This window comes from Grus americana, chromosome 1 (assembly GCF_028858705.1).
Source record: "Grus americana isolate bGruAme1 chromosome 1, bGruAme1.mat, whole genome shotgun sequence".
NCBI lineage: Eukaryota > Metazoa > Chordata > Aves > Gruiformes > Gruidae > Grus > Grus americana.
The window spans coordinates 138,382,151-138,400,352 of NC_072852.1; the positions used below are offsets into that span (position 1 = coordinate 138,382,151).

An 18,202-nucleotide genomic window follows, 5' to 3' on the forward strand; every position below is an offset into this window, starting at 1 on the left:
AAGGGGGGAGTTTGTTATAGAACCCTTCAGTTACATTTGACTGCGATAAACTGTTTCAGAGGTCATTTAAAAATTGAATCAACTCTGACTGTAAATCTGGGAATTTAGCATGGATTAAAATTATCCTTGTTTTGTGCTGCAAGGCAGTTTGAATGTGTTTTTTCTCTGTGAGGGATTTCTTTTGCTGAATTGATTATGAAATGGATGTGAAAACCAAGGGCAGAAGGTGGGACTATTTAATTTTTTTCTTTTATATACCTCTGAGCCTTCTGCTTTAAGCAATCATAACAAAGATAAATATTTATATAGCACCTGCCAGTCTATGGCTTAAAAGCACTTAACGCACTTTAATATACACTATTGCACAGAAATAGAAAAAATACAGTTTAGGGTGAAAGGTAATTTCTAGCTGATAGCGATGCTGGAAAACAGAAAATAAACAGGGTTTAGAGCAACGTGAACCAGAACTATTCAAACTAGGAATTTACTAGAAGACGAAAGCTAATACTTCCACTGCTGCAAAATTTGTCAGCGGGAATTTCAAAGCCTGATTTTTCTTATCTTTCATAAACAGGCTGTAAATCTTAGGCCCCACAAAGTAAATAGATGGTACTTGTCTAACAAAGGACAAGATTTTATTCCCCCAATTTAGTAAGATACAGCCTTGGAAGTAATGGTAAGATCTGAGCCTAAGTGCCCGCAAGGGGTTAAGAGGAGCTGTAGAAATGACTAATGCTTTTGCCAAAGCAATAAAACTAAAGTCTTGGGTGGGGGGAGACCACGATATTTTTGAGTGCTTTTTCCTCACAAAAATGTCACAAAAAGATTTTCTTTCATTCAGCATGATCCACTTGATTGTATTTGCAAGGGAAGTAAAGGAAATGAAGACTTTTACTCTCGGAAATGCCATTTTCATTTTTTAATGCTAGTCAGCAGCCCAGTGATTTAGGAGTCATCCTCAGGAGAATACCAGGACTAGCAGATGATATCAGAGGGAACTTTAATGTCATCAGTTCTTACTGGTCAACATTGACTAAATAATTAACGATTTGCTAGAGAAAGCTAGGGAAGAGCAGAACCACAGGCCTCAGGTAAAAGTCCTAGAGGTTGTTCCAGAAAGTCACTCTCATTCTGTAAAATGCATATTTAGTATTTGTGGAAAGTAGGACACCTCCGTAAGGAAGGCATGAAAGAGCCCTGGCTCCAAATGCCCTGTCTCACAGGACAGATTTATTTCATAAACATAAGCAAACTGCTAACTTTTGAATGTGTAACCTTAGTTATAGCAGAATTTAACTTTTTTTTTTTCTTCTTTTAAGCCATTTAGGAGATTTTTCTGCTTACTGAGGAGACTATTTTAAGAATCAATTTAAATATCCTAAATGACTGTGTATATATAGTACAAATATGCTAAATTTAACCTTTGAAGTAGTTCTTAGCTCTTTCGCTTCCACAATGAAATCAACTGAATAAAAATTGCTCTGGATTAAAGAGGCATACTCTGTATTTCACTCCTGGCAAAGAGAGACCTCAGTCGGGGGCTGTAAAGGTACCTGTTTTGTAATATGCAGTTTTGGTCTCTAACAACTTCAAATGAGGTTTCACAAAATCTCCATTACCTCTCTCAGATCCCTCAGGGCTAGTAGGAATCCATGTACTCGCTACCAGACGTGTTGGTGCAAACAAGCTGGCGCAGGGCAGTACGTGCTATGCCAAGACACTGGCCCTGGTCCCAGCATACTCTAGCTCTGTAGGTACAACACTTACCCTCCGCTAATCTTTCCTCCACCCTTCCTAGGAGGGCTGCTGCAAGCTGTGAGCGTGCAGGCTGGCTGGCCCAAGCCACAGGTTGTGTTGTGTCCTGCTCTGGATCCATATCTTTCAGATCCAGCTGAAGATTTCTAAATAAGTGTGCTGTGCTGTGCCATCACACCCACCCCCACACCCACCCAAGCTTTTGGAGACAGCCTGCAGCACATGGGAGAATTTGATCTGTCTTAGCCAAGCCAGCCTCCTGGCACCCACCTCCTGCCTTTTAGGGCTCACAGTTCTGACCTCTCCCCAGCCTGAGCTGGTGCTCTGGCATTGCTGAACATCACCACCTACTTACTTGCAGGTAGATGACCCAAGGAAGAAGTGATGCTCCAGAAGAGCAGCACCTGGCTGTAAGACCCTCCTCAGCCTGGAGCAGCCACAGCACCATCTCTCAAGGGACTGCCCTGACCTGCAGGCTAGGAAAGAGCAGAGAGAAAAGCACTCTCTGCCTCTCCTGCTGCAGCTGGGCCACAGGAATCCGTGATTTAGGCAGTATGCAACGTGACTCTGTAGGCTAATTGCTGGGGCACTTACTTCAGAGGTAAGAGACTTCAGTTCTGACCTTCTTCCCAAGCCTGGTAATGTACTGTACATTTCAGAAAAGTAAATAAAATACATAAGCAGAGTTGGGAGGAGTGGGAATGCAGAGCTTCCTTCTCCTACTAACTGCACTAATCTTGCTCTTCTCCCTCCAGCCTTTCCCATGTTAATTTTGCTTGGGGGAGTGGTGGGATGCGGGGGTGTCAACCTCCTGAAAAGAAGTGTGGGGGACAGAAAGCCCTGAGCCCTCATTTTCTGCTTCCTGCTCAATGCCCTAAGCACACGTAAGATGCAGGCTGGAGCACCAGAAGTATTTCCACAAGTTCTCAGACATTTTTCACGCTGAAAGAATGAGCAAGTAATCTGTGCTCTAAGACGTTGCTCAGGCATGTTGTCCGGAGGGACAGGAGACTTCTATGATCTCCAATACAGGGAAGGGCTGAGATTTTAAGATCTTCTCTGGTATTTTTCAGTAGCTATTATCAGCTTTTGCCTGCTCTCTGTGCTGGCTGCAGTGAAACACAGTTCTTAGCACTCAATTCTCATTATACTTTTAAAAGGTTATTGAAGCACCTAACTTGGGGGTGTAAATTGCACAGAAGCCTAAAGGTTACCTGTGGTAATGCTACGCACTAAGGAGCCTATGCTCTTTTCTAGATTTCACCAAATGTTTTACGGGGAAGGCCTTTTACTCAATTCTCTCATAGTGTTTATTATATGCCATTGCAAAATATGAGATTTCCATGCTCTAAGGGCCTTTGCGAATTCCCTGCACAGACTTTACTACATTGGGGGAAATGCTTACGCAAATAGGAATGACAGTAAAGAAAGTGGAGAAGAAAAATATCAGGACAGAAGAACAAAACTGCATTTCTTTTAGCTCCATCAGCTTGGCTATATTTTCTTCCTGACAGCAACTTTGGAATGGCAAAGGAATTCCTTCTTCTTGCTCTTCCTGTAACCTAAATGCAGAATTGATTAAAATGTATCGGTTACATGAAAGCCTCACAGAAAACAACAGGAAAGCATTGCAGATTATTTTTTCCTCCTTTTGCCACTATGTTTTTACAGATGTGATATGTGGTTTAAGAAGCCAAAGCAGACAGTCGCGCTTTAGCCCTGCCAAATAGTCCAAAGAGAAAGGTTCCTTTCTTTCTTTCCTCTCTCTTTCCCTCCAGAGTATCAGCGTATCAAGAAAAAGAAAAAAAAAATTTAAAAAAAATTAGCTTTTAATTGGCATATCTAAGAAGACTCATGAGAAAAGCTATGCACTTAGAGCAAACAATGAAACAGCTTTGATTCCTACAGGAACGCGGGGTGAGCGGCCAGCAGGGACGCCCCGAAGGCCTTTGCCAGCCCGCGCCGGGCCGGTGGCACCGGGGCTGCAGCCGCTGCCGCGCCGGGCTCTGCGCGCCACCTAGCGGGCCTGCCCCCCGCCCGCGGCAGGAGATCCCGCCGCCGCCGCCGCCCTCGCCCCGGGTGATCCGGGCTGTGGCCGAATCTAGAGGCAGCGGATCACAAAACGGGCCGAGCAATGGGTGCAGCAGTGGGTGGGGGCAGCGCTTGCCCCCCCCCCCCGCCCCCCCGGCGTGTTGCAGGGGTGCCCGAGACGGCGTCCGCTGGTTCGGAGGCAGCGCAGGGCGCCCGTGCGCCGCTGCTAGTTCTCCTCGTGCGCACAAGGGCCTCGGCCTCTCTCGCGTGTCCTCTGGTACCCTTGTAACAGATAAGATCTTCTCTTTGAAGCTCGTAGAAAATCTAAATGCAAAGACAATTGTGGGGCCCTTTTGGAGCGGCAGGAAAGAGATGAGGATAGACGGTGCCTGGCTGCTGTGATAACTTGCCAGCCCATCGTGCTCGGTGCGGATGGAGCTGTGGTAAATGTAATGATGGATTTGGCTTTCCATTGATTTGGAAAAGGCTGACTGTGTGCATCTGTAAGAAAATAAGCTAACTGTGATTCCCGGTATGGCTGTGTAGTGTGATGCACTTACTAATTGAATACTCCTCCCCTGACAAGCTGCGAGCTTTACAGGAAGGAGCAGTAGGAAGGAAATGGCCAGCCAGACCTTCTGAGGACCAACTAAAAGGTCAGTCCCAACAGGGAGGATCCTTGGCCATGTATCACAGGTCTCCACCTTTTTCCTCTGTGCATTTCTGTTCCCAGAGCCCTACAGCGCCGGGACAATGGAGGTGGGAGGAGGTGGTGGTGGTGGTGGCCTCTGGCTGTGCTGGGGAGGAGGTGTCCGCGCTGCTGCTATAACATCTGTTGCACGTCGCTCTAAGATAGAGTGCCTGCTGTTGCTGTGCATGGAGCTTTATGTGCCGGTGGTTTGAGGGAAGGGAGTGGTGCAGGTCGGGCTTTGCTGTGGGGTCTTTGTGCTGGGAACCAAATGAATGCATACGTAAATAGATTGCTGAGGGAGCATGCAGGATGACGGCATTACCCTGGTAGAGGCAGGGGTGGAAATGGTCATCTGCTTGTTTCTTGTCCTTTCCTTGTGTCAATAGTGAGTTGCAATTCTTCATTTAAGACTAAACTTCCGCTAAGGGAGTGGGAAGAGAGGGCTCGCCCTTTTGCGGAGCTGCATTGTGTGAGCCACGGGAGGGCAGGTCCCGTACTTGTCTGTGAGGGGCTGGCCACCGGGCAGCCGCACGTGCTCCAGCATTCACCTTTGCCATAGCAAAGCATTTTAGTCTTGCCCCTCACTCCCTCCATGTCCATCAATCACAGCTGTTGTAGGTTTTCACACTGGAGAGGATGCTCAGTGTTAACAGGCCGATGTGAAGAGCTCACACGTCCTATACCATGTCTAGTGTAACTCTGGGCACCTACAATAGAAACTGCAAAAGCTGGTCTTCTTGGTGGGGTGCTGCCTGTTAGAAATGTGGAGAATGGATGTGCATTCAACGTTACCTCTCCACAGGTCTTATTCTGGGCTGGATGTCCAGCTGGACCTCACAACATTTGGTTTTGGCATGTGTACCAGCTGCTTCTCATAGCTCCCTTGTTTCCCTGCACACACAGAATTACCTCTGTAACACAAACACCTCGATGGTTTCAGCATCCCCTTGGGAGGCAGGAGCCTTGGGTTCAGTTCTTGCCTCTCCATCCAGTGAGGAAATGTAACCACTGCCAAAAAGGTTATTTTATTCCCTGATCTAATGGGTATTTTCATGGAGAATGAAACAACAAAATACCTCATGAACGGGGCAGTCTCCTGAGAAAAAGGCATCTTGGCAAGGGAATATTTCCCCCTCTCCCACCATATTGTTGCAGCTTAAACACCAAGAAGACAGCAGTATAACACGGACCCAGAAGAAGAGTAAATGGGAAAGAATCTGGTACTATTGTCTATATGTACCAGGCCATCAGATGAGCGAGCTGGTTCTGGCCCTGTATCTTTTACAATTCACCAGCACTGAATGTTTATTCAGCGAAAATAATGCTGGAAACTAGACTATTGCTTAATTAATGACTTTGTTCCTGGCAAATTTGCATTCTGCACCATAGTCTCACTTCAACAGAAAGAGCAGATGTGTTGATTTGTCTGGGGTTGTTTGGGGTTATTGCAAAAAGCTGCAGTGGAGAGGCAGAGTGGGCTGGGACTGGAGGCTGAACGAGGAGAAAGGCAGAAGTGTCAGAGAAGTGGGAAAAGGAGGAGAGGGATGGGGGAGGTACTTACCTGCCCTACCTGGCTATCCTTACGCAGAAGGAAGACCGGTACGCTTGGAAGGGTGCCTGTGTATCTGGAAGGAGGCAGTCTGGCACAGCGAGATTTACTGAACAGGAGTTGCTGTAGCTGTTGAAAGTGCAGGGATTTCTATTGCCCAAACTCAGTTTGGCAGAGAGAAAGGGAATGGTCTCATGTATATTCCTGAAGACTCAGAAAGGAGAGGTGCAGTGGAGATTATGACTTATTCCTCGTGCTCCTGCGACTACTGCTTTGTGGTAGCATTCCTCAAAAGTTGAGATGTGGCCAAAACATAATTCAGATTCAATGTTGATTATCTGTGATGTGGAAAACCAGACTGTTTATATCTTTGCTCTACATCTAATCACAGTACCACTTGAATTAAATAAATAAATAATATGATGAAACAGGTGCTTAAAAGTAGGACAGAGATTAAATATCATTAATTGCTCCAAATTATAATTGACCTCAAGCAGTGTCACATAGATGAAGAGTAAATATTCTGGTCAATGACAAATGGCTATTAGGTGGTTTCTTCTTTGGCTTCATTCGTTGTGGGTTTTTTTCCAACCGTTTGACCATTTGAATATTCAGTGCCAGTGAAATACCTCAAGGAATCTGAAACTGTGAACCAGCTGTTTAACAGTCTGGAAACCAGGATATTCAAGGCAAGGAATTTTACAGAGGCAGCTTCAGGCTTTATCCATTGTGTTCTTGTAACAGTAATTTCATGAAGCCAAGTCCTGTGTTCAGGCTATAGCAATGCCTAAAAATGAGATGTACCTGCCCCCTGCCCCCCCCCCCCCAGTATGATAATTATGAGAGCGTATGAAGGAGCCTAAGTTCCCTGTAAAAATGAAGATACAGAGCATCTCAACATCACTCTGACTAGCCAGCTGAGACATCTCTAAGGAGAAGTCTACAAATGCTTGTAGGACAGTGCTCCTTCTGGCTTGCCAGAAAGCCAACCAGAGCAGCAGTCAGCAAAGAGGTGAGCTGTGCCTACACCAGGAGGTCAGGTGCCGCTCAACACTTAGAAGAGCCTGTATTATGGGGATTAGGACATTTACCTAATGTTATAACTGGATCCCAGCCCTACCTTATCCCAAGAATCTCTGACCATGAGGCTACTGTGAAAAAGGTAAGGGCTGGTGATGGCACCTCTCACGATTTCTTTTTCCTGGATCTTAGTGCTGAGCGGGGCCATTCTGGAGCCTTTGGTAGAGTTCGTGTCTTCCACCTCATCTCCAAATGGCAGAAGAGCGTAGGTGTCTCTCTTCCCAGGCTTGGGGACTTCAAGAATCTGGTTGGCCCCTCTAATTCATTCAGAGCTTTTGGTGCCTAATGATCATATAATCTGAGAGTTAGGTGAGTAAAATTTGTCTCTAAACAAAGTGCAGCTTTGGTAATGATCTAAACATAAATGTAATTTATAAATCATAAGGCTTCATAACATGGAAATACCTTTCCATGTTACCTGGTGGCAAACTTCAGAAGTAGAGAACTGCAGTTCATCTCACTTTTTAATTATATTTGGAATGATCCTTTCCCATGGCACAATTATTGCAGGCACTCATTTCTGCTGCATTTCTCAAAGGAGAAACACTCAGCTAGCATTTGATGCACCAGGCCTGCAGCTCTCCACATCAAATTGTGTGCAGCACAGTCACAGTCTAGTTCTTACTAGCAACTGTTGAAAGAAAGAGCTTAAACATTGTCTTTCAGAATATATTAGGAAAGAAAAATGGTAACATTTGTTGTACTCAACAGAAACAGATAAGATTTTAGCTTTTTTTTTAAGGTATTACTCCTTCCTAGTGATGAACCTAGCCAGTGAACTCTTCACAGTGGATGGTGCTTCTGAGAGGTGCCTCTGTGGACATAACATTGAGATGGCGACATAACTTTCCATAGCTAAAATAGTTGACTGTCTAGTTCCCTAAGCAATCTGCACGTTTTTTTCTGTGCCCTTTGCTGAATCATTGTGGATTAAGAAAGGCTGGTTAATCTGCAGGGTACGTGCTCTGTAATGATGGCTGGCCCACACAGACATTGCTCCAAACACTGCGCAAGCCAGGAACGGACCGCGGGGGCTTTGCAAACCCCCACAAAGAGCCGTGCACTGATTGTTCAGGCTGCAGAATCATTTCTCAAATGAAACGCAGCTGAAGAAGTGCCGAATACCAATTCTCCCCAATCTGGCTGTTACATATGCTAGTGTCTTCCTAACCAGTTAGCTGCTGAGGCTGGGGAAAGCGCCGCATCTGTAGGAACACTCAGATTGTTTTGACCCTGACTATACGAGATAATTCTGAGCGTAGCAAGGGTTGAAATCATTAACTGTGCTCAAACTGTGCTTATAATGTGCTCAAACTGAGCATATTAATTATGATCAGAATGCAAGAAAGATTAAAGGAGGGATGCAGAGTTGACCAAATGCTGCAGCTATCAGGTCAGCAATTCCTGTCTAATTTTGCCTAAGAGCTTATAACTGCTTCAGGATACAGTTCTCACAGTCATGTCCCAGCTCCTGGTTGTCTTTGCTGTGAAGTCACTAGTTATTGGCTGATATGGTTAACATGTATAAATTGATCTGTGCAAATGCAGCAGCTATTTTTCTAAAAAGTCCATATTTTTGGCATTGCATTAAGATAGCAAGCCAAAAAAAAAAAAAATCAAAAACTCAGTGCAGCATACCAGCTTTTGCCGTGCCCTCCAGCAGGCAGCAATACAAAGCCCCGTAGCAGTGAGAGGGGCCCAGCCACCACAGGTGCACCTGTCTTGTGTGGGATACGAGTGCCTGTAAGACTGTGCTTGGTGGGCATCCGGACCACCACAGTGGAGAGGAGTTGGGAGCAAGATTGTGTTTGGAGTAGAGGAGCGGGGCAGCACAGGGGAATAATGTCACTTGTAGGAAATACATGGGGAGGAAGGGCCTCCTAAAGAAGCGAAAAGGCACGTGGATGGCAATAGCTCTTTGGTTTAGATGAAATGAGCACCTAGGCCAGGATCGATGGTGCACAGCTGCAACAGGGCAGCGCTGAATTCCTCTCAACATTTGCTCTTCCATTTCCCAGCTGTACCATCACAAGTGATGACAGGTAGGTCTAAGGCTCAGTCCCTCGTGACCAACTACAAACTACAGGAACTATTACTACTTATGTAAGTTGCTGCACGCCTGATGCCTCCTGGCTTTTTGGTGTGTACACTGGGCCATGTTAGGGCCACAGCAATCCATGGAAGAAGCTGGAGGCCCTGGAATTCCAGCACCAGCTTCTGAAATGAGTAATTTAATGTAAACTACAATGTTGCTGATATATCAATTTTATCAAACTTGTTCTCTGGAGCATGTCTTGAAATCAGTAAAGCTTCTTTTGGATAAACCATTGATTAATGTCTCATTTGTGCCTTTCTACTTGCCTGGTTAGTAAGTTAATCAGGATGAAGCCCATAATCTTTGCCACTACCTAAAAGTTAGCCTCTGACAGAGATTTAAGGGATGTTTCATCCAATTAAATGTGCATGATTAAACGTGCCATTTTCAGTCTTTGAACTTAGCTCTGAATTAAAGTGCAACTGAAAAATATATACAAAACCTGAAATCATAAGGACTTTGCAACATCTGGCTTTAAAGAAGTTTCATGGTGACTGTAAACAGAACAATGTGGTAGGAGAAATCTTTTTTCTTCTCTTTTTAGATTTCTTTAATAAAGGAATTATGATGCTGAAGTAAAAAACATTTCTCTCTGAAAACAAAACAGCCATAGTCAAGGCTGATTCTTTGAAGTCCACTGCATGAACTTTACTAACTCCCTACTTAATATTAAGCTAACCCATAACTGAATTAGATATCCTAAATCATTCATCAAGCTTGAGTTATCCCTATAAGTGGGAAAAGGAAACATCAAAACCATACAGAGACATTAAGTGAAATACTTCTCCAATTAATAAGATGTTCAATATATGTTTCCAATACTGTCAGTGTTTTATTTAAAAAATAGAGTCCAAACATTGGTTTTGTTAAGGTGCAACATATATACTGTTTTCTACAGTTAAAAACAAAAACAAAGCAAAACAATATTCATAATTATAGTGTCATTCCAACACGGAATCAGTGGGTCTCCTGTAATTCTTAAACATTCTTTTTCTGCTTCATCAAAGCATAAGAATTAATAATTAGTATCACTGTGACAGCCAAAGGGTCTGGCTAATGTCATTCATGTTCTGTACTTTAATAATAAACTTTCTGGTACAGATTGCTTCAAGTACACATCAGAAGCTGAATGTAACTGAACACAGTTCATGCAAAACAAAGGTACAATACTGAACTTGCATCATCCAAACATTTTTGTTCTCTTGTTTAGTTTGACATCTTCAAAGTCCAACTGCTTGAACACAAGGATTGAACTGAGGTTGCATAAAGTGAGCACTATATACTGAAGTACTTACGTAACTCTCGGATGGATCAGGCTACGTGACTATCTTGAGCTCTAAAAATTCAAATAAATACTTAAGGCTGAGATCTATGCCTCTCAGAGTCTATTCAGTAACTTCTGAGACATATTGGGGAATACAGATGGAAAACAGTGATGGATAATGGGCTTGTCATGGGGAAATACATTAAATCATTACATCAGAACTGCATTTTTTGAGAAAAGCGTATTATTAATTTGTATTAAGAGTGTTCTCCACTCAGCCACTCAAGCTAAAAGAGCAATGAAGACTTTAGCATGGAGGAAGTTCAAAAGAAAGACTTACAGCCAATTACCATCTCTGGAAGTGTCTGAAGTGCTAAGTTTTCTAATTAGCAAAGTCTGTCCAGTTTCAAAACCCTTCTTGTTATTCCAGCATCACCTCAGCCTTGATAACGCCAAGCAACTGAAGTTAGTTGTGATTATGTCATTTCTGAAGAGCTAGATATCGGTCCCCGCTCTAAGAGGGTTTAACGTATTTTGAACAGACTGGTAGAAGGAGCAGCAAGTCTAACAATCTATGTACAGTCACACATCCAAAGCTTTTTACCTTGACCCCTTAGACATTTAAACCATTCCATCTAAAGAGCAACATGTTTGATAGAAAAAAGCTATATAACTACCCATTTACCTGCTTTCTGCTTGGGGTTAGTCCCAGAGTCAAACTGCACCCACAATAAGTGCATAAATCTCAATTCCTCCTGTTGCTGTTTCTTACAAACCATCACGCTGGTTTTATGGGTCCTGCTCTTAAGTCCTTAATGCTCCTCATATGCAGTCTAATAAGACGAGGTGACAAGCTATCACAGGGCTGACTGTGGGTTCTAGTGGATCTGGCCTTTGGATATTAATGGGAATTAGCCACACAAGTTTATGCCTATGCATAGCCACAGACTGAGTTTAAGATGATAACCCAAGTCAATACCCAAGTGAGTTTGCATTCATGGCCAGTTTAACCTCAATTAGGTGACTCCATGTCTTTTTCTCAGGAAATTACCATTTTTTTTTGATATACCATTCTGGTTCCTGTTAGCAAACATTTCCCTCAGTACTATGAATGCTCTTCAGAGTTAGATCTGTCATGGACTATGTTATAATGCGCCATGGATTGAAATTTCTTTCACTAACAGAGAAGGCTTTAGACTTCTTTTCCCTGACATACGTGAAGCCTTGAGTTTGATTTCAATAGCAGCTGAATTCACTTCCCAACTTATTTCTCTTGGCTTATGAGCAAAAGAGGTATTTAGAAGTGTTCAAGTGGGGACAGTATGCACTCTTGTTTCTTATGTAAACATAAAGGAAGATGGAGAAAGTGTTCATCAAACATGTACATATTAAAAGTGAAAAGTAGAACACAGTCCTTCAACTTTAATTTCAGAACAAGATTGCCCTGAAAAGCATTTATCTTAGTCCAAATCCCTCAGATTCTAGTAGTTTTGGGTAGAAACTAACACTTGCACTAAGCTCTGCTTGTGTTTAGTTGTGGGAATTAACTGATTTTATTTTATGATGGCATCTCTGTTCAAATGAGGTAATGCAATGTTTACGAGCTTGGTTGTTGACTTGGTTGGATTTTTATGAGTTTGGCTGATGACAGCTTCACAGAAAAACATAAGAACCAACTATTATGTTGCATTTCCTATTTTCAGAAGGAAAGGGTTGCTCAGTTCTATAGTTTACATAGTTTTAACAATATCCCTTTAATAAAACATTGTCCCGCAGATGTTCAGTTAACAAAAAGTATACACTGAAATATTTATGGGCTTTGGCCAGAGCTAAATATATTTATGTCAGCCTGTTGCAAACACTATTGTTAAATGGAGTACTTAGCAGATTAAAATTATATCTTTATTTCCGTTTCTTTTACTTAAACAATTTGGGCCATACTTTGTGCGAATGCAGTGGGACACATGCCCGAAGGAAGCAGGGTCACCGGAGATAAGAGGAGGAATTTGTGACGTGTAACTTTGGGCATCTAACTGAGGGTGCACCTGGGTAGCTGTGTCAGTTCAGGGACACAATAATCGTGCACGTTGCCTACAAGTTGCATCAACAGTCTGGCTTTCGTCTGGAGTAAGCAACAGGCTCTCTTGTCATGAAAAGACTCCCCTCATCTCTGTCCATGAAGACCATCTGGATGCAATGGACTTGAGCTACCAGTATCTGTATGAATTTGAACAAAAATACCAGAGGTCTTAGGCGCCTAAATGAAGGGACCAGGCTCTCGGGGGGTCTGGAGGGATTCGGGACGTCTAAGTTAGGATGCAACGTCTCTCCAATCTTTAAGCTTATAGTTATGAATCAAACACTGGGCACTGTCGATTAAGTGTTACTGAGAGTAGAATTTGGTTTTCTATTACTGATAGCAGTATTGACTAAAGTGCTAGGATATTAACACAGACAATGTTGACTCTGTGCATCTCACATAGGACCCAAACAAGGGTTTAGGAAAATTTAGCATTTTTACCTGAGTGGCTTGGAGGTCCCTACCAGGGGGCTGTTACATCTTGTGTTCTTGCTGCAAACAGACCAATAATTAAAGCTTTGCTGCTGTTTGCATTCTCAGTCCCTTTGCTCTTATCCAGCCACAGTGTTGTGGGGATGGATTCCACGGTCCTGTGACTGGCAGATGCATAAAGAGTAGATCTGCTACAGAATAAACGTCTGGGACTGTTAAATGAACTTCAGCAATCTCTTGGCAGGTGCGGACAGATGCCAAGAAATAGCAATGGTGAAAAGGAACTAAACGGAGAATCAGGAATCAATGCAGAACTTCATTAGTTTTTGAAAAATGATGATGTACACAAGGGGAGACAGGTGAGGGATTCAATCTCTTGTCATTAGTATTGATGAGAGCTGGATACCAGTCTCCCTTTAGTGCCTTTGAAAATTCCTCCACAGGCTTCTGTTGTCACAGCAAACTACATAATACTAAATATTACAGTACCTGTATGCAAAATTGCATAGAGAAATAATAAATCCTTACAAATAAGTCACATTTCAACGTCAATAAAGGGAAGCTGATTGACAGAAATGCTAAACTGTATAAAATTCAAAGGACTAGAGCAGGGGACACTATGTTTTAAAGTGAATTGAAGTGTGTTCTTGCTCCTTTAACTCCGGTCCTGATTCACTTAACTCTTACAAAAATAAATGATGATGACAAAAATTTTCATTTTAAAATATGATGGTTTTTTTCCCTCATGAAAATGGCATCATTCAGTAGCAAATAAATAGCCATGATTTCCGTAACAAAAACAACTGACGTTACTCATACACACTCTGTAGTTTGGAACACAAATCTTTACCTCTGTTAACAGCTTACACATAAACAGTGTCTGCTAGTCTTCACACCTGCCTGGAGAGTTACTGTTGACGCATCCCACCGGTGCTGCCGGCTCTTTGTCTCTAAGCACCACATCACTTACACCCACCAACACTCCAATTGAGCTGCTGAGAATCTCATTAAGGAAACACAGCTTGATGTCTGCAGCTGCTCAGAGCTTCTAAACTGCCTTCCTCATTAAATAAGTGCCATCCTGCATCCACTCCCTCTGTCAGAGGCATATTGGGCCATTCCTCATACACATTACGTTTTCTCTTTAAACAAAATGAAACACTGAACGTAGCCTTTGTGTTAATCTAGACGGGATTCCTTTGGGGTTACTTTCTTCTTCCTTTACCAGTCTAGTTAAACATGATAGATTCAGGGTCCTGGTTTGCCATTTGAGCCATATGTCTTAATACATCCTTTTTAGTTATGATACCCAGCAGCCTCCTAGAGGAGAAAAGGAAAGGAAAGGTCAACGATCATCTCATATATCATGCGAGTTTTTCCCCTGTTCAGCTGCAGGGACATTTTGTGAGTGCTTCCATATAACACTGTCCATCCCATCCATTCCTCAATGATTATCTTTCATAAAAAGCACTCTCATCTCGTGTATTTTTACTACTCCGGCCATGATCATTGAGAAAAATACTTTGGGTTGTTCTCTCTTTTTGTTTTGGAACATGACAGAGTGAGGACCTGGAACTACTGACACTTCGTACAGCAAAGTAATGGTTCCTCAGGCTCAGGCTGCAGAGGACCAACAGCACAAAACCAAGGCACCGGTGCCCTGAGCTAGGGCAGGGGGTTTAGTAGTACATGAACTAAGCTAAAGCACCGACTTTTTGAAACTCTCACTGTCTGACAGCATAATTCCTTCAACTCCGAGTGATAATTTCTCATTTATGTGATCCTAAATGAATTATATCTGTCAGGAAATATGAGGCCTACCGGATGTCTGGCCCCAAGAATCAAAATTTTCTTAACCCTCAGTATTCAAGGGCTTTTACTTCCAGTCCTTGAAGGCCATGAGGCACTGAATTTTGAAACTATGTCATTGTTATAGTTTTTGCACCTTTCATTTCATGTAAGTGTTAGAACTCAAGATCAAAATTTCCAAATCCAGGCACCTAAAATCAGGACCTAAATCTGTGTCTCAATAATGGTCCTTATTTTCTTAATGCTGAGGACACTGCATCAATAGTAACAGCCGATACACAATATTTTTTAATAACAAAAAGGCTTTTCGCAGAAGACTAAATTTTAGCCTGCTGCATTTGAAAATGATGGCTCTGTTTTTACTATCCTGTTGTAAAGTTTCTTCTTACCACTAGATCCTGGGATGAGCAATGATCCTCAAATAGCTCAAATCCCATTGGAATTGTGGGATGTTATTTCTACTGCACATGGTGCAGCTTTTTACTCTTCTAATTTCATGACTGCCCATACTTCAGCTGTTTTTTGTGGACTTTTGGATTATATGCCTTTCCATTTTCCATTAAAGACAGCTGAACAGATTAATTTTCTTCCACTGACATTTTTATCACAGTCTTCACAAGCATCTAACCTAGCTGGATGTCTAGAAACAGGCACATGCTTTGCAAACTATACTACTTGCCAGATCTGCCCCTGTTGAAAACTGAATGATAGTGGGAGTCAGAACAGTCTATTTTGTATTTATCTTTACCTTATCTAAATGACAATAGACTAAGGATTTGTGGGAACAGAATGAAACATGACACCGAGCAGGGGCCATTTTGGTTCTGAGTCTGATTTCCTTTGCTGCCCTGGAGAGACACTAGGTGCAAAAATAGGCAAAATCAAAATATTCACTTGACTGTCTCAGAGGTGCTGATTAATTACTGTCTCTACTTGGCTTTAAACAGGAAAATTGCTGGTTTTGTTAATGCTGAAGAAAATCTCCTGAGATTCATGCTTGACTTCGTATCTACTCACCCACTGCGAGTGACAAGACACTGCCGGAGTCCAAGTTTCCGGAAAATATCTACCACGGTCTCCATTGGCGTGTGGTCAGTGACAGTGAAAGGGCTCAGGTTGAGAATACGCCGCAGCTTCAGTGGATGGGGACTGTTGGGTGGCAGTTCTGGGGGGTCTTCAGTGAAGTACACGATGGAGTTGCTCACCACCCCATCCTGACGCTGTCTTGCATTCTCTGTACAACAGAAAGACCAAGGGAGACAGTGAGTTAGTGTTGATAACAAAAGAAAAAAAATTATCCTCCTTTGGATAGCAAAGGTAGTAGTAGCTTTTTCGTCTTTAACACACTGAGGTCCCAGAAGTTGGGGTTACTGAGCAAGAAGCAAATGTAAGTGGTATTTTTACAAACACATACTTTTGCTTGGTTGGGATAATGTTTTTCTGAATAAATATGCAGCTTATTACATTCACAAACATCACTAATCCAATTTCTGTCAAATTCAAATGATTATATGTCATTTCCTCCGTTGTGAGAAACCCAGCAGAAACTTCTACTATAGGCCCAACGGAGTGGAGTCAACAGCCTTTGTGTGGTCCCAGCTGGCTTGGAGCAGTATGTTTGTTCCCAGACTTCTCAGTGGAGAGAGGGAAATCTGGGCATGGTGAGTGGATTTATGCACACAAGGCTAGGGAAAGACAAATTCACATCCCAGGGATATGGAGGCAGTGTGGGTGTCATTCTAGACCGGCACACATTTCTGCATGCAAAGTGAATTTTGTGGTTTTGCACTTAAGTCCTTAAACAGAGTTTCCTTATCTGTATTTTAAAATGGCAGAAAAAATTAACATCCTACTTAAAGGAAAACAGTAAAGGGAGGAACAATATATAGCAGTAAATGAGTTTGATACATTTTTCTCAAGAGTACATATTTGCTTTCAAAAGTTCAAAAGCTATCATTCATACTTTGATCAAACTATGAAGTGAACTTTACACTGCCTCTGGAATTTACATGATCAGTATAAGCCTTTTACTTTAAAGTGTGCTCCAACAAGAATTCTTAGCATTGAAGTGGTTTATTTTCTTTGTAGTGTTTACCTCATTTCTACTCAACACTACAGGGTGTGACCAATATATGAGATGGATTTCCAAATGATAGACAACTCTCTCCTCGGAATAAGCATATCATGTGTTTGGCCCTGAGGGTTTAACTCTTTCTTCTTTGTTTTTTCTTTGTCATATAAATTCTTGGAAATGGTTAGAATTATTATCTTTGATTAATATAGGTTGCTTCTGTTCTTGAGAGGTATAGCAAATCAGACATACTCAAGGCATATGTATATATTCTTGGAGCTCATTGCCATCAATCAAAGTGCAGAAACCTGCTCCTGTGACTTGTAATGTATAGACAGTAATGGTTTCCAACATGTTCCAGCTGCATTTTTTTCCCTTTAATGATCATTGTCTTGTAATATTTCTGGAACTGGAGCAGTGCTGGCTCAAACCTAATATCAGTACGGTATATGATTTTCAACCTTCTCACCCCACATATTACAAGCCCTATTGCAATTTATAGGAATCATGCTAACTTTGTCTCATCTTGTTTTGATTCATACATCTAATTTCAAGTGTGAACATGCCTGCATAGCTCTTTGATACATGATCTGCGGTAAGAGGTAACATTAATCAAACTGAGGGTAACTCCTACCCTTTGATAAAAACCCTTGACAGCTAGGTATTTCCTTCCCAAAGCTGCACCCAGAGCAATAGGCCCAAGCACTTCAGTTACCACATTGCTGTTCCCAAGGCAGCAATGACCTTGGACAACAGTGATTAGCCAAAGCCATGACTTCACTCTTCAAAGTCAAACATCTCTCTAGAGAAATTCGAATGATGTAGTACTACTGAGCAAATTCAGTGGCATCAGAAAAACGGTGGACTTTGTCTGCCGTCTCAATGGATGGGGGAGTTAAAACTAAAACAGGAGAACATATCATTTTTGCAGTCAGTGGGTAAGAAAAACAGATATAGCTTAACAGAAAGAGCAAAGCAAATGGATGACCATGTCTGGTTTTACAGAGTAATCTATGCAGAAGGCTCTTGTCATAGCTAGAGAGTGAATTAGTTCTCCCAAATGTGAAACAGCCTCTCATATTCAGGAGTTCACAGTTCACAGCCTATATTAACTATGTTGTGCTCTCAACTCCACACTGGGAAAAGTACATTATACAGACCACCTGGCTTGTGTCCAAGACTCTGCCTTTTGTACGATGCCTCTGAAGCTGGCCAAATTTAAGAAGTGCTTTACAAGGTCAAATACTCCCCTCTGTAAGACTGTAAAGTAGGTGCCATCTAAAATGTAGATACCTCTGAGGGTGTCCACCGCTGACTCTGGCCACCTGACCTGCATGCCTGCTCA

At 42.4% G+C, this 18,202-nt stretch overlaps 1 protein-coding gene across 4 annotated transcripts in view; it reads right to left on the reverse strand.

Moving 5' to 3' along the window:
* Positions 1-10,013: 10,013 nt before the first annotated feature.
* Positions 10,014-18,202, reverse strand: part of CLCN4 (chloride voltage-gated channel 4) — a 48,794-nt gene continuing 40,605 nt past the window's right edge. For all 4 annotated transcript variants that reach the window (XM_054807142.1, XM_054807134.1, XM_054807150.1 and 1 more), the window contains exons 11-12: positions 15,804-16,020; positions 10,014-14,297 (exon numbers count right to left, since the gene is read on the reverse strand). In XM_054807142.1, the coding sequence (XP_054663117.1) occupies positions 14,207-14,297; positions 15,804-16,020 (308 nt within the window). In that variant the 3' untranslated portion in view covers positions 10,014-14,206. The remainder of the gene's footprint in view (positions 14,298-15,803; positions 16,021-18,202) is intronic.